At 34.0% G+C, this 13,668-nt stretch overlaps 1 protein-coding gene and 1 pseudogene across 2 annotated transcripts in view; both read right to left on the bottom strand.

The window, feature by feature from the left end:
* Positions 1-1,100: 1,100 nt before the first annotated feature.
* On the bottom strand, positions 1,101-1,837 carry LOC110006341 (putative ADP-ribosylation factor GTPase-activating protein AGD8). The gene is made up of 3 exons (XM_020664472.1): positions 1,661-1,837; positions 1,190-1,462; positions 1,101-1,106 (listed from the first exon to the last, which is right to left on the bottom strand). Exons 1-3 carry the CDS (start codon positions 1,835-1,837, stop codon positions 1,101-1,103), a joined length of 456 nt encoding a protein of 151 aa, XP_020520131.1.
* A 704-nt stretch (positions 1,838-2,541) lies between these two features.
* Positions 2,542-13,668, bottom strand: part of LOC105420291 (putative ADP-ribosylation factor GTPase-activating protein AGD8) — a 77,347-nt pseudogene continuing 66,220 nt past the window's right edge. The window contains exons 19-21 of the transcript XR_016051893.1: positions 4,846-4,980; positions 3,579-3,641; positions 2,542-2,748 (exon numbers count right to left, since the gene is read on the bottom strand). The product of XR_016051893.1 is annotated as a putative ADP-ribosylation factor GTPase-activating protein AGD8 (transcript). The remainder of the gene's footprint in view (positions 2,749-3,578; positions 3,642-4,845; positions 4,981-13,668) is intronic.

Genomic DNA, 13,668 nt, shown 5'->3' with positions numbered 1-13,668 from the left:
AGGTATTTGGAATGGAGAACTAATATGTGAGTGTATAAGGACCGCTTCTCAGACTACAGATTATGGAGGTTGACTTCCTAACCTCATCAATTCACGCCAATGGGAGAACTATTCTTTAGAGCCAGGAGTTCTTTCACAAATAATTTGCACTTTTGTCACGTTGTAACCCATGTCATGGAATCATCGTGCAAGATAAAGGCTCTAGATGCTTGATGAAAGAGATGAAATGAAATCCAGACATCTCAATATTTAGACTTGCCATTACCAATGAATCCACCAAATGCTTTTAAAACGATTAGATCGATTGTAGACAAAGGCTGAAAGCACACCCATGCCCATGCAAAAATGGGTGCACTAGCACAAACACAGCAATTGTAACTTCCTACACTTTTTGCAGGTACCTAAATGATGGTATCAACACATCCAAAACCCAATACAGTATAACAAGAGCCCAACATGGATCATGCATTGAGTGGACAACATATGGGAGCAAAGGTGCCTCTTTGTGGCACATATATCGTGAATGCTGACTCTGGTTCCCAAAAACACATGGGAAAAAATACAAAATGGTGCCAACATGTCACTCTCAAACATTGGACACTGCTATAGGACAGACAGTCTGCCTCTCAACTGATCCCTAAATGAATCCCAAATGGCATAGAAACCTTCAGTAAAGATCTCCTATAGGACAAGCCAGTCCTCGTGCAATTGAAGTTCTCTTAGTGAACCTTCTTATCACCAAGTTTATACTTAGGACAGATTTGACACTAATCCCACAAGAGTACATATACCTCAATGATCCCATTTGTAGTCAAATCCCCTCACTGAATTTGTACTCTTAATTTTCTTGCAATAACTGTGCATATTATTCAAATTTTTGTTGCTTGTGGCCAGAAACGTGTGTCAATCCTTTTATTTATCTATCGTGTGTGTATAGAGAGAGAGAGAGAGCATGTACACTGACATTTGTGTGTGGAGAGAGAATGATAGAGAGAGAAAGAGAGAGAGCTTGTGGAATGACATTTGTGTGTCAATGGTTATCTATCATGTGTGTGTGTGTAGCGTCCGGAGGGAGGGACAAAAGGAGAGAGAGACATGTGCTATCCCTGTAAACAAGTTGCAAATATGCATAATCAAAGTATGAAGAACCCCATAATCTACCAAACCTGACTAGTCATTAAAGAATTACCTGCACTGTGGAGTAAGTGGAACTTGGCTTATTCTTGATTCCACTGTCCATTCCAAAATCAGCAAAGAAATTGCTTGATTTTAGGTGGAGAGACATGGTTAAGTACTTGCGTACCACCAGAATTGGCCTCTGCACTGCAGACTGCATGCTCTCAACATATTCAAAGAGTGAAGGAAACAACGAGCTAAAAGACGGTGCTGCACTGGCATTAGTGGACGAACTAACAACAAGAGTCGGCTCTTCAGGCTTCTGATCATAAAGACTTTCACTTGGCTGCATCAAATTGAATAGGCATCAGACAAGAAAAAATTCATAACATCATAACTTTACAAATTCTAACTTTCTCCAATTGATTCATTAACTACATATAATGCCACTAAGGAATCAAGAAAAGATTCAAGATTAAAGTTAAACAATCATCTTTAGGAATAGAAAATTTTTGCATTACTGTAAGCTAAAGAACGATCCGACCTTTGTAGTAAGCTTTTGGGCACCAAGACCGCCCTCCGTCTTGCTTCCTATTCTTGCACCAATGGGCGTTTTTATGGTACTGGTAATTGGATGAGGAGTTTTTGGTGAGGCCGTAACTTCAGGTGCCTCATGTTTATCAGCAACATCATTTTCTTTGGATGTACCCGTAAACTTCATATGAGATAGACCATTTACTGTCTAATTCAGGTGCTCTTGATGTATATTTTGCTTCGATTTTACCTCCGTTAGTTACCCACAGGAACGAGTCAAACCACCAGTCCAAGTTTTTAAACATTCATCAAAAACTTTATATGGTTTCAGAATCTTTGCCCAAAACTTGTTTCACAATAGTTAATGTCACCATTAACAAAAACGATGCCTGAAAAGCTATACAAACACCACTGCTACAAATTTGACTTTTCAAATTATATTCTAGACCAATACAAATGTCATCCTAAATTCCACAGATCTGGTTCAATTATAAATTCAAATTATATTCTACCATAGATCATAACAATAAGCAATGGGATGAGTTTTTTTTTTCTAAAATAAGCAGAAAGAGGAAATCATTTTGCTTGCGTATTACAGAGTGGGAAAAAATGGCAATTACCAAAGACCAAATCCAAGACTCAGGAAAACATCACAATATTTGATATGACATAATCACAAGCATTAGAACCAACCAATTGGGTTGTAGTAAAATTTTCAGTACACTATCAACCAAAATTTACATGAAATGAGACATGGTTTTTTTCAGAATATTGAATCTCGTTCTAAATCTTATTACAACAACAACAATAATATTACACAGCATCCAACAAGCAGTAATCACATACCAAAATTACATGAAAAGAATGACAAAGCAAGTTGAATATCAAAAAGAACCCTTCAAAATACAAATGGCACAATAAAATAAGATAATTTTTTATTGTGATCCTTGAACATGGTAATTCTGCTCCAATTGAACCTCTGAGTAAAACATGCAACAAAAAATAATATTAAGAGAAGAAAAAAAAGAAAAAAAACTAAGCTGATGAAATAGATTTTGCATTAGAAAACTTTTGTTGGGCTTCGTTGGTTTCCTCAACCTGCAGTCATGAATGTAAATATCAAAAGATGGAAACAATTGAATGGACACATGCTAAGGACTATTGTAACAAAAACGGTAGTGACAGTCATCCAAGGGAAGAAATGTTTAATATATGTTCTAACTGCAGACAAAATTGTTAGAGCTCCAATTGGAGAGGAAAAAAAAACAATATATTATATTGCCGCAAATAGAAACATTTGAATGTTGCCTAACAAGGAGAAAAACATGCCCAAGCATTCATATGGCCATATTTTGGGAGGTCATTGTACCCATCGAGAAAATATCAAACAAAATCTGAAATTTTAGGAAACACTTAAGAGTTACTACATTATTCCTCTTGAAAAAAAAATTGAATATTGCCATCCAACTTTAGTTGGGTGTAATAAGGATGTTTTTTAATCTATGGATTGAAGGGGTTACATCCCCAAATTTTGGGGTCCTAAAACTAATTCTAGGTGGGGTTGTACCTGAGGGAGTTAATCGACATTCTACTCTCACGGGAATAGAATATCATTTAGCCAAAACAATTACCCACAAACGCCAATTCCAACAAGGGGAGTTTTGTTTAGAATCAAGAAAAAACATTTTTTTTTTGGGAGCTACAAAAGTCTGTCACACTTGAATAGTGGAGTAGATTCAAGTAGACCACGCTGGGCCAGTTTTCACTAAATGGTGTACAAAAAAAAAAGGTTTATTTAATACATCTATATGAACGCGCAAAATGTAGATATGGGTGTATGCATGTGTGTGTGTGTGATATGTACTACACATGCACAAACACACAGACACACAAACAGAAAGGGGATGAGGAAAACAGAGAGAACATACTGAAAACTTTTGCAAGGACATTTGGGCAGAAGCATCACTGGCTTTGCTTTGATCCCCAAAGAACTGAGCTGATGAAATAGATTTTGCATTAGAAAACAATATATATACATTACATTCATTACACACACGCACACATATAAGGCGTTTTTCTCTTGCGAAGCACTCTCAAACTAAAAGAGTGCTTTGCCGCCCCCTAAGGAGGGAGTTCAAAGATTTGCCTTTGTGCATAGCAGATCTTTACAATTATTCCTTGGAGCAAAACCAAATTCACAACGAGAAGCATATCAAACCTTGCGAACGCAAACGAGATGGAGAATAATATGTAGATTGAAAGCATAAATACTCAAGGAAAGACAAATATTCATAATTCAGAAGTATTCATAACACTACAGTAGTTTCCAAAATACAATAGAGGCCATGAGATTTATCTACAATAGCATTTAATCTTTGTTTTTTGGGGGGGCAGATAATTCAAAGATTGCAGTGGGCATGTTGCAAAAAAGGAAATTAACAATCATTGAGAGAAGAAGCTAGCCGACCCCAAATAGTCGGGATAAGGTTCAATGATGATGGCTGAGGGAAGAAGCCACCCGATTGTTTCTGCAACTAAACTCCATATACAAAATGACCATCTAGAAGTTGGTGGTTGTGGAATTTTCTTAAAATGTTGAAAGATCTACAATATACAAGACAGTAGAGCATAGAAACAGGCTAATAATAACTCTAAAAAATAATGCTATCTCTAGTGCTCAGCAAAGGAATCAAAAAACAAAGAAGAGAAGGGAGAGTGAAAGACAGTGTGTACATTGAAATCAGATTGATGAGATGACATGCAGACAAATCAAGGCTAGGATCATCCATGTTATGTCCAAAAAGATCAGCACTAGATATGGATGTCGAGCTCTACACAAAGCATTGGACCAATTGCTAAACACAAAACAAAAGAAAAAACTAACTTCAACTTATAGAGAAATTTAGTGACTAGAAGGCAGAGTGAAAGAGAGAGCGTGTGCATTGACAGTTGTGTTTGTGGAGAGAGAGAGAGTGAGAGCTTGTAGAGTGACATTTGTGTGTGTCAATGGGTTTATTTATCTATCGTGTGTGTGTGTAGTGTGGGAGGGAGGGACAGATGGAGAGAGAGAACCAAGATTTTTCAAGAACTTATTTATAGACATGTACCATCCCTATAAACAAGTTGCAAATATGCATTGTAAAACAATGAAGAACCACATTATCTACCAAACCTGAATAGTTATTAAAGAATTACCTGGACTTTGGAGTAAGTGGAACTTGGCCTTTTATTGATTCCACTGTCCATTCCAAAATTAGCGAATAAACTGCTCGATTTAGGTGGAGAAACATGGTTAAGTAATTGTGTACCACCAGAATTGGCCTCAGCAGACTGCATGCTCTCAACATATTCAAAGCGTGAGGGAAACGATGAGCCAAAAGATGGTGCTGCACTGGCATTAGTGGATGAACTAACAACAAGAGCCGGTTTTTAAACATTGTAAAATATTCAACAATAACTTTCTATGGATTCAGAATCTTTGCCCAAAACTTATTTCACAATAGTTAATGTCAAGATTAACTAAAATGATGCCTGAAAAACTATACAAATACCACCGCTACAAATTTGACTTTTCAAATTATATTCTAGACCAATAACAAATGTCATCCTAAATTCCGCAGATCAGGTTCAACTATAAATTCCCAACCAAAGTTAATCCACATAGTCTGCCCTAGAGCAAAACAATTAGCAATGGGATGACTTTTTTTGTTCTTTTTCTAAAATAAGCAGAAAGAGGGAATCATTTTGCTTGCATATTGCAAAGTGGTTATTACAACAACAACAATAGTATTACACAGCATCCGACGTGAAGTAATCACATACCCAAATTACATGGAAAGAATAATAAAACAAGTTGACTATCAAAAGGAACGCTTCAAAATGCAAATGGCACAATAAAATAAGATAAACTTTTATTGTGATCCTTGAACATGGTAATCCTGCTCCAATCGAGCCTCCGAGTAAACCATGCAACCAAAATTAACATTAAGAGAAGAAAAAACGAAGAACTGAGCTGATGAAATAGATTTTGCATTAGAAAACGTTTTTTGGGCTTTGTTGGTTTCCTCAACCTGCAGTCATGAATGTAACCATAAAAAAATGGAAACAATTGCCTAGACACATGCTAAGGATTAATGTAACAAAAAGGGCAGTGACACAGTCATCCAAGGGAAGAAATGCTTAATATATGTTCTAACTGCAGACAAAATTGTTAGAGCTCAAATTGGAGAGGAAAAACAATAATAATAATAGAAACATTTGAATGCTGCCTAAAAAGGAGAAAAACATGCCATGCCCAATCATTCAAATGGGCATATTTTGTGGGGTCATTGTGCCCAGTAAGATAATGTAAACAAAATCTGAAGTTTTGGGAAACAGTTAAGAATTACTACATGCTTCCACTCGGAAAAAAAATGGACATTTGCTGTCCAACTTTAGTTGGGTGTAATAAGGACTTTTTTTAGTATATGGATTGAAGGGATTACACTCCCAAAATTTGGGGTCCTAAATAAAACTAATTCTAGGTGGGGTTGTACCTGAGGGAGTTAATAGACATTCTACTCCCATGGGAATAAACTATCATTTAGCCAAAAAACTACCGCCAATTCCAACAAGGGGAGTTTTATTTAGAATCAAGAAAAAAACATTTTTCTTTTTGGAAGGGTCATGGACAACTCTTAGTTGATCAATGGAGTTACAAAAGTTGGTCACACTTGAATAGTGGAGTAGACCAAGCTGGGCCAGCTTTCATTGAATGTGTAAAAAAAGAAAAGTCTATTTAATACGTCTAGTCATTGAGTTAAAACCAAAATATTGTCAAATAATGCAAAGAACCAAGATGGAAAAAAAGAAATCTTAAAACACTTGGTCACAAATATTCTAGTGCCAGACAATGCAAAGAACCACAAAAAATAAAAGGGTACGTTAAAAATCTCGATCATGAATATCATTTTGACTTAAATTTTTTAAAAAAGAATGACCTAAAAGATTAAACAAACCGTGGATAATTTCAAATCAAACAAAGAAAATCAGTAGGAAAATTGGCCAGTTAATGGGTATCTACGGATTTAACCCCTGCCCCCAAAGTCGAGTCAATATTATTAAGAATCGAGACAGAAAAAATGATACCTTAAAAACCTAGTCATGAATACTCTTTGGCTTAAAAATTTGACAAGAAACGACGAAATTATGAGGAATTTAAAATGAAATAAAGAAAGTCTTAAAGAAAATCGACAAATTTCTGGGGTCGACGGATTTCACCCCTGGCCCCAAAGTATCGTCATTGAGTTAAAACAAAAATACTGCCAAATAATGCAAAAGAACAGAGATCGATAAATGGAAATCTTAAAAAACTTAAGCTACGAATACCCTAGTGAGAGACAACGTAAAGAACCACGACAAAAAAAGGGTAAGTTAAAAATCTCGACCATGGATATCTTTGTGGCTTAAAATTTGTAAAAAGAAATATCAACTAAAAGAAAATGCAAAGAACCAAGACGGAGAAATGGAAATCTTAAAAACGACGACAAATAAAAATGTACGTTAAAAATCTCGACCATGAATATTTATTTGGCTTAAATTTTTTTAAAAGAAATATCAACTAAGAGATTAAACAAACTGTGGACAATTTTGAATCAAACAAAAAAAATCAGTAGGAAAATCTACGCATTTCACCTTGGCGAGAAATGGAAATCTTAAAAACGACGACAAATAAAGTGTATGTTAAAATCTCGACCATGAATATTTATTTGGCTTAAATTTTTTTAAAAGAAATATCAACTAAGAGATTAAACAAACTGCGGATAATTTCGAATCAAACAAAAAAAAATCAGTACGAAAATCTACGGATTTCACCTTGGCAACCAAAGTCAAGTCAATATTACAAACCGAGATGGAGACAATAATACATCACTAGTCAGGAATACTATTTGGCTTAAAAATCAGAAAAGAAACACCGATCCATAAAGTCAGCAAAATTATGAGGAATTTAAAATGAACTACAAAAAGTCAATAGGCAATTCGACAAATCTCTAGGAGTCGACAGATTCCACCCTTGGCCCCAAAGTCTTGTCATTGAGTTAAAACCAAAATATTGCCAAATAATGCAAATAACAAAGATGGATAAATGGAAATTTTAAAAAACTAAGCCACGAATATCCTAGACCCAGACAATGAAAAGAACCACGATAAACAAAAAGGTATGTTAAAAATCTCAACCACGAATTACTTTTTGACCTAAATTTTTTAAAAAGATATATCAACAAAAAGATTAAACAAACTGTGAATAATTCCAAATAAAACAAAGAAAATCATTAGGAAAATTGACCAGTAAAAGGGGATCTACGGATTTCACCTCGGCCACCAAAGTTGAGTCAATATTACAAACAACTGAGACAGAAACAATGATACATTAAAAACCTAGTCAGGAAAAGAAACATTGATCCATAAAATCAGCAAAGTTATGAGGAATTTAAAATGAAATAAAAAAAAGTCTATAGGAAATTCGAAAATTCTCTAGGGGTTGACGGATTTCATCACCCCTGGCCCCAAAGTCTTGTCGTTGAGTTAAAACCAAAATATTGCTGATTAATGCAAAGAAAAAAGATGGATAAAAAGAAATTTTAAAAAACTTAGCCATGAATATCCTAGAGCCAGACCATGCAAAGAACAATGACAGAGAAAACGGTACGTTAAAAATCTCAACAACGAATTACTTTTTGACCTAAAATTTTAAAAAATGAATATCAACTAAAAGATTAAACAAATTGGGGATAACTTCAAATCAAACAAAGAAAATCAATAGGAAAATTCACAAGTTAATGGGGATCTACGGATTTCACCCCTGCCCCCAAAGTCGAGTAAATAATACAAAGAACAGAGAAGGAAACAATGATACAATAAAAACCTAGTAATGAATACTATTTGGCTTAAAATTTTTAATAGAAACACCGATCCATAAAGTCAGTAAAATTATGAGTAATTTAAAATGACAAAGAAAGTCGACAGGAGAATCGACAAATCTTTGGTGGTCGATGACTTTCACCCCTGGCCCCGAGGTATCGTCATTGAGTTAAAACAAAAATATTGCTAAATAAAATAATGAACAATAGATCGATAAATGCAAATCTTAAAACACTTAAGCTATGAATATCCTAGTGTGAGACAATGCAAAGAACCCCCCCAAAAAAAAAAGGGTAAGTCAAAAATCTCGACCACGAATATCTTTGTGGCATAAAATTTGTAAAAAGTATCAACTAAAAGATTAAACAAATAGTGGATAAGTACAAATCAAACAAACAAATCAGTAGGAAAATTGACCAGTTAATGGGGATCTATGGATTTCACCCCTGCCCCCCAAGTCGAGTAAATAATACAAAGAACTGAAAAGGAAATAATGATACCATTAAAAACCGAGTCACGAATACTCTTTGGCTTAAAATTTTGAAAAGAAACACCGATCCATAACGTCAGCAAAATTATGAGGAATTAAAAATGAACTAAAAAAAGTTTATAGGCAATTCGACAAATCTCACGGGGTCGACATATTTCACCCCGAGAACCAAAGTTTTGTCATTGAGTTTAAACCAAAATATTGCCAAATAATTCAAATAACAAAGACGGATAAAAGGAAATTTTAAAACACTGAGCCACGAATATCCTAGACCCAGACAATGCAAAGAACCTCGACAAACAAAAATGCATGTTAAAAATCTCAACCACGAATTACTTTTTGACCTAACATTTTAAAAAGATATATCAACTAAAAGATTAAATAAACTGTGGATAATTTCAAATAAAACAAAAAAAATCATTAGGAAAATTGATCAGTTAATGGGGATCTATGGATTTCACCTCGGCCACCAAAGTCGAATCAATAATACAAACAACTGAGACAGAAACAATGATACACTAAAAACCTAGTCAGGAAAAGAAACATTGATCCATAAAGTAAGCAAAGTTATGAGGAATTTAAAATGAAATAAAAAAAAGTTTATAGAAAATGAGAAAATTCTCTAGGGGTCGACGGATTTCATCACCCTTGGCCCCAAAATCTTGTCATTGAGTTAAAATAAAAATATTACCAAATAATACAAAGAAAAAAAATGGATAAAAGGAAATTTTAAAACACTTAGCCACGAATATCCTAGAGCCAGACAATGCAAAGAACCATGACAAACAAAACGGTACGTTAAAAATCTCAACCACGAATTATTTTTTAACCTAAAATTTCAAAAAATGAATATCAACTAAAAAATTAAACAAATTGTCGATAATTTCAAATCAAACAAAGAAAATCAGTACGAAAATTGACCAAATAATGGGGATCTACAGATTTCACCCCAGCCCCCAAAGTCGAGTCTAAAATAAAAAGAACCGAAAAGGAAACAATGATACAATAAAAACCTAGTAATGAATACTCTTTGGCTAAAATTTTTTAAAAGAAGCACCGATCCATAAAGTCAGATAAATAATAAGTAATTTAAAATGAAATAAAAAAAGGCGCCAAAAAAGTCGACAAATGTCTGGAGGTCGACGAATTTCACCCCTAACCCCGAAGTAGCGCCATTGAGTTAAAAGAAAACCATTAGTAAATAAAATAATGAAGGGAAAACGATAAATGGAAGTCTTAAAACACTTAAGCTACGAATATCCTAGGGCGAGACAATGCAAAGAATCACGACAAAGATAGAGTAGGTTAAAAATCTCGACCACGAATATCTTTGTGGCTTAAAATTTGTAAAAAGTATCAACTAAAAGTTTAAACAAATAGTGGATAAGTACAAATCAAACAAACAAATCAGTAGGAAAATTGACCAATTAATGGGGATCTATAGATTTCACCTCGGCCACCAAAGTCGAGTCAATAATACAAACAACTGAGACGGAAACAATGATACACTAAAAACCTAGTCAGGAAAAGAAACATTGATCCATAAAGTCAACAAAGTTATGAGGAATTTAACATAAAATAAAAAAAAGTCTATAGGAAATTCGAAAATTCTCTAGGGGTCGACAGATTTCATCACCCTTGGCCCCAAAATCTTGTCATTGAGTTAAAATAAAAATATTACCAAATAATACAAAGAAAATAGATGGATAAAAGGAAATTTTAAAACACTTAGCCACGAATATCCTAGAGCCAGAAAATGCAAAGAACCATGACAAACAAAACGGTACGTTAAAAATCTCAACCACGAATTATTTTTTAACCTAAAATTTAAAAAAATGAATATCAATTGTCGATAATTTCAAATCAAACAAAGAAAATCAGTAGGAAAATTGACCAAATAATGGGGATCTACGGATTTCACCCCAGCCCCCAAAGTCGAGTCTAAAATAAAAAGAACCGAGAAGGAAACAATGATACAATAAAAACCTAGTAATGAATACTCTTTGGCTAAAATTTTTTAAAAGAAGCACCGATCCATAAAGTCAGATAAATAATAAGTAATTTAAAATGAAATAAAAAAAGGCGCTAGAAAAATCAACAAATGTCTGGAGGTCGACGAATTTCACCCCTGACCCCGAAGTACCGCCATTGAGTTAAAAGAAAACCATTAGTAAATAAAATAATGAAGGGAGATCGATAAATGGAAGTCTTAAAACACTTAAGCTACGAATATCCTAGTGCGAGACAATGCAAAGAACCACCACAAAAAGAAGGGTAAGTTAAAAATCTCGATCAGGAATATCTTTGTGGCTTAAAATTTGTAAAAAGTACCAACTAAAAGACTAAACAAATAGTGGATAAATTCAAATCAAACAAAGAAAATCAGTAGGAAAATTGACCAGTTAATGGGGATCTACGGATTTCACCCCTGCCCCCCAAGGCGAGTCAATAATACAAAGAATTGAAAAGGAAATAATATACATTAAAAACGGAGTTCTGAATACTCTTTGGCTTAAATTTTGAAAAGAAACAACGATCCATATGGTCAGCAAAATTATGAGGAATTTAAAATGAAATAAAAAAAGTCTATAGGCAATTCGACAAATCTCTGAGGGTCGACATATTTCACCCCTGGCCCCATAGTCTTGTCATTGAGTTAAAACCAAAATATTGCCAAATAATGCAAATAACAAAGATGGATAAATGGAAATTTGAAAACAGTAAGCCACGAATATCCTAGACCCAGACAATGTAAAGAACCACGACAAACAAAAAGGCATGTTAAAAATCTCAACCACGATTACTTTTTGACCTAACATTTTCAAAAAGTTAAAACAACAAAAAGATTAAACAAACTGTGGATAATTTAAAATAAAACAAAAACAATCATTAGGAAAATTGACCAGTTAATGGGGATCTATGGATTTCACCTCGGCCACCAAAGTCGAGTCGATATTGCAAACAACTGAGACGGAAACAATGATACATTAAAAACCTAGTCAGGAAAAGAAACATTGATCCATAAAGTCAGCAAAGTTATGAGGAATTTAAAATGAAATAAAAAAAAGCCTACAGGAACTTCGAATATTCTTTGGGGGTCGACGGATTTCATCACCCCTGGCCCCAAAGTCTTGTCATTGAGTTAAAACCAAAATATTGCCAAATAATACAAAGAAAAAAGATGGCTTAACACGAATATCCTAGAGCCAGACAAATGCAAAGAACCATGACAAACAAAACAATACCTTCAAAATCTCAACCACGGATTATTTTTTGACCTAAAACTTTTAAAAATGAAAATCAACTAAAAGATTAAACAAATTGTGGATAATATCAGTACGTTAAAAATCTCAACCACGAATTATTTTTTGACCTAAAACTTTTAAAAATGAAAATCAACTAAAAGATTAAACAAATTGTGGATAATATCAAATCAAACAAAGAAAGTCTATGGGAAAATTGACCTGATAATGGGGATCTACGAATTTCACCCATGCCCCCAAAGTCGAGTCAATAATACAAAGATCCCAGAAGGAAACAATGATACAATAAAAACCAGGTAATCAATACTCTTTGGCTTAAAATTTTTAAAAGAAACACCGATCCATAAAGTCAGCAAAATTAAGGGTAATTTAAGATGAAAGAAAAAAAGTCACCAGAAAAATCGACAAATGTCTGGAGGTCGACGAATTTCACCTCTGGCCCCGAAGTATCGCCATTGAATTAAAACAAAACCATTTCTAAATAAAATAATTAACAGAGATCGAAAAATGGAAATCTTAAAACACTTAAGCTACAAATATCCTAGTGCGGGACAATGAAAAGAACCACCACAATAAAAAAGGTAAGTTAAAAATCTCGACCACGAATATCTTTGTGGCTTAAAATTTGTAAAAAGTATCAAATAAAAGATTAAACAAAGAGTGGATAAGTTCAAATCAAACAAAGAAAATCAGTAGGAAAATTGACCAGTTAATGGGGATCTACGAATTTCACCCCTACCCCCCAAGTCGAGTCAATAATAAAAAGAACTGAAAAGGAAATAATGATACATTAAAAACGGAGTCCTGAATACTCTTTGGCTTAAAATTTTGAAAAGAAATACCGATCTATAAGGTTAGCAACATTATGAGGAATTTAAAATGAAATAAAAAAAGTCTATAGGCAATTCGACAAATCTCTGGCGTTCGACATATTTCAGCCCTGGCCCCAAAGTCTTGTCATTGAGTAAAAACCAAAATATTGCCAAATAATGCAAATAACAAAGATGGATAAATGGAAATTTTAAAACACTAGGCCACGAATATCCGAGACCCAAACAATGCAAAGAACCACGACAAACTAAAAGGCATGTTAAAAATCTCAACTACGAATTACCCTTTGACCTAACATTTTTAAAAAGTTATATCAACGAAAAGATTAAACAAACCTGTGAAAACTTTCAAATAAAACAAAAAAAATCATCAGGAAAATTGACCAGTTAATGGGGATCTACGGATTTCACCTTGGCCACCAAAGTTGGGTCAATATTACAAACAATTGAGACGGAAACAATGATACATTAAAAACCTAGTCAGAGAAAGAAACATTGATCCATAAAGTAAGCAAAGTTATGAGGAATTTAAAAT

The sequence above is a fragment of the Amborella trichopoda genome, chromosome 3 (assembly GCF_054954075.1).
Source record: "Amborella trichopoda isolate Santa Cruz 75 chromosome 3, AtrichopodaSantaCruz75HAP2 v2.0, whole genome shotgun sequence".
Classification (NCBI taxonomy): domain Eukaryota; kingdom Viridiplantae; phylum Streptophyta; class Magnoliopsida; order Amborellales; family Amborellaceae; genus Amborella; species Amborella trichopoda.
The sequence above is the reverse complement of the archived record's forward strand: the minus strand, read 5'-3'. Positions and strand labels throughout refer to the sequence as shown.

Bases quoted from the DNA above. Each gene is read 5' to 3' on its own strand.
- LOC110006341 (XM_020664472.1), bottom strand. From the start codon at position 1,837: ATGAAGTTTACGGGTACATCCAAAGAAAATGATGTTGCTGATAAACAT. The intron at 1,463-1,660 runs GTCGGATCGTTC...AATTTGATGCAG, and splicing joins CCCAAAAGCTTACTACAAAG to CCAAGTGAAAGTCTTTATGA.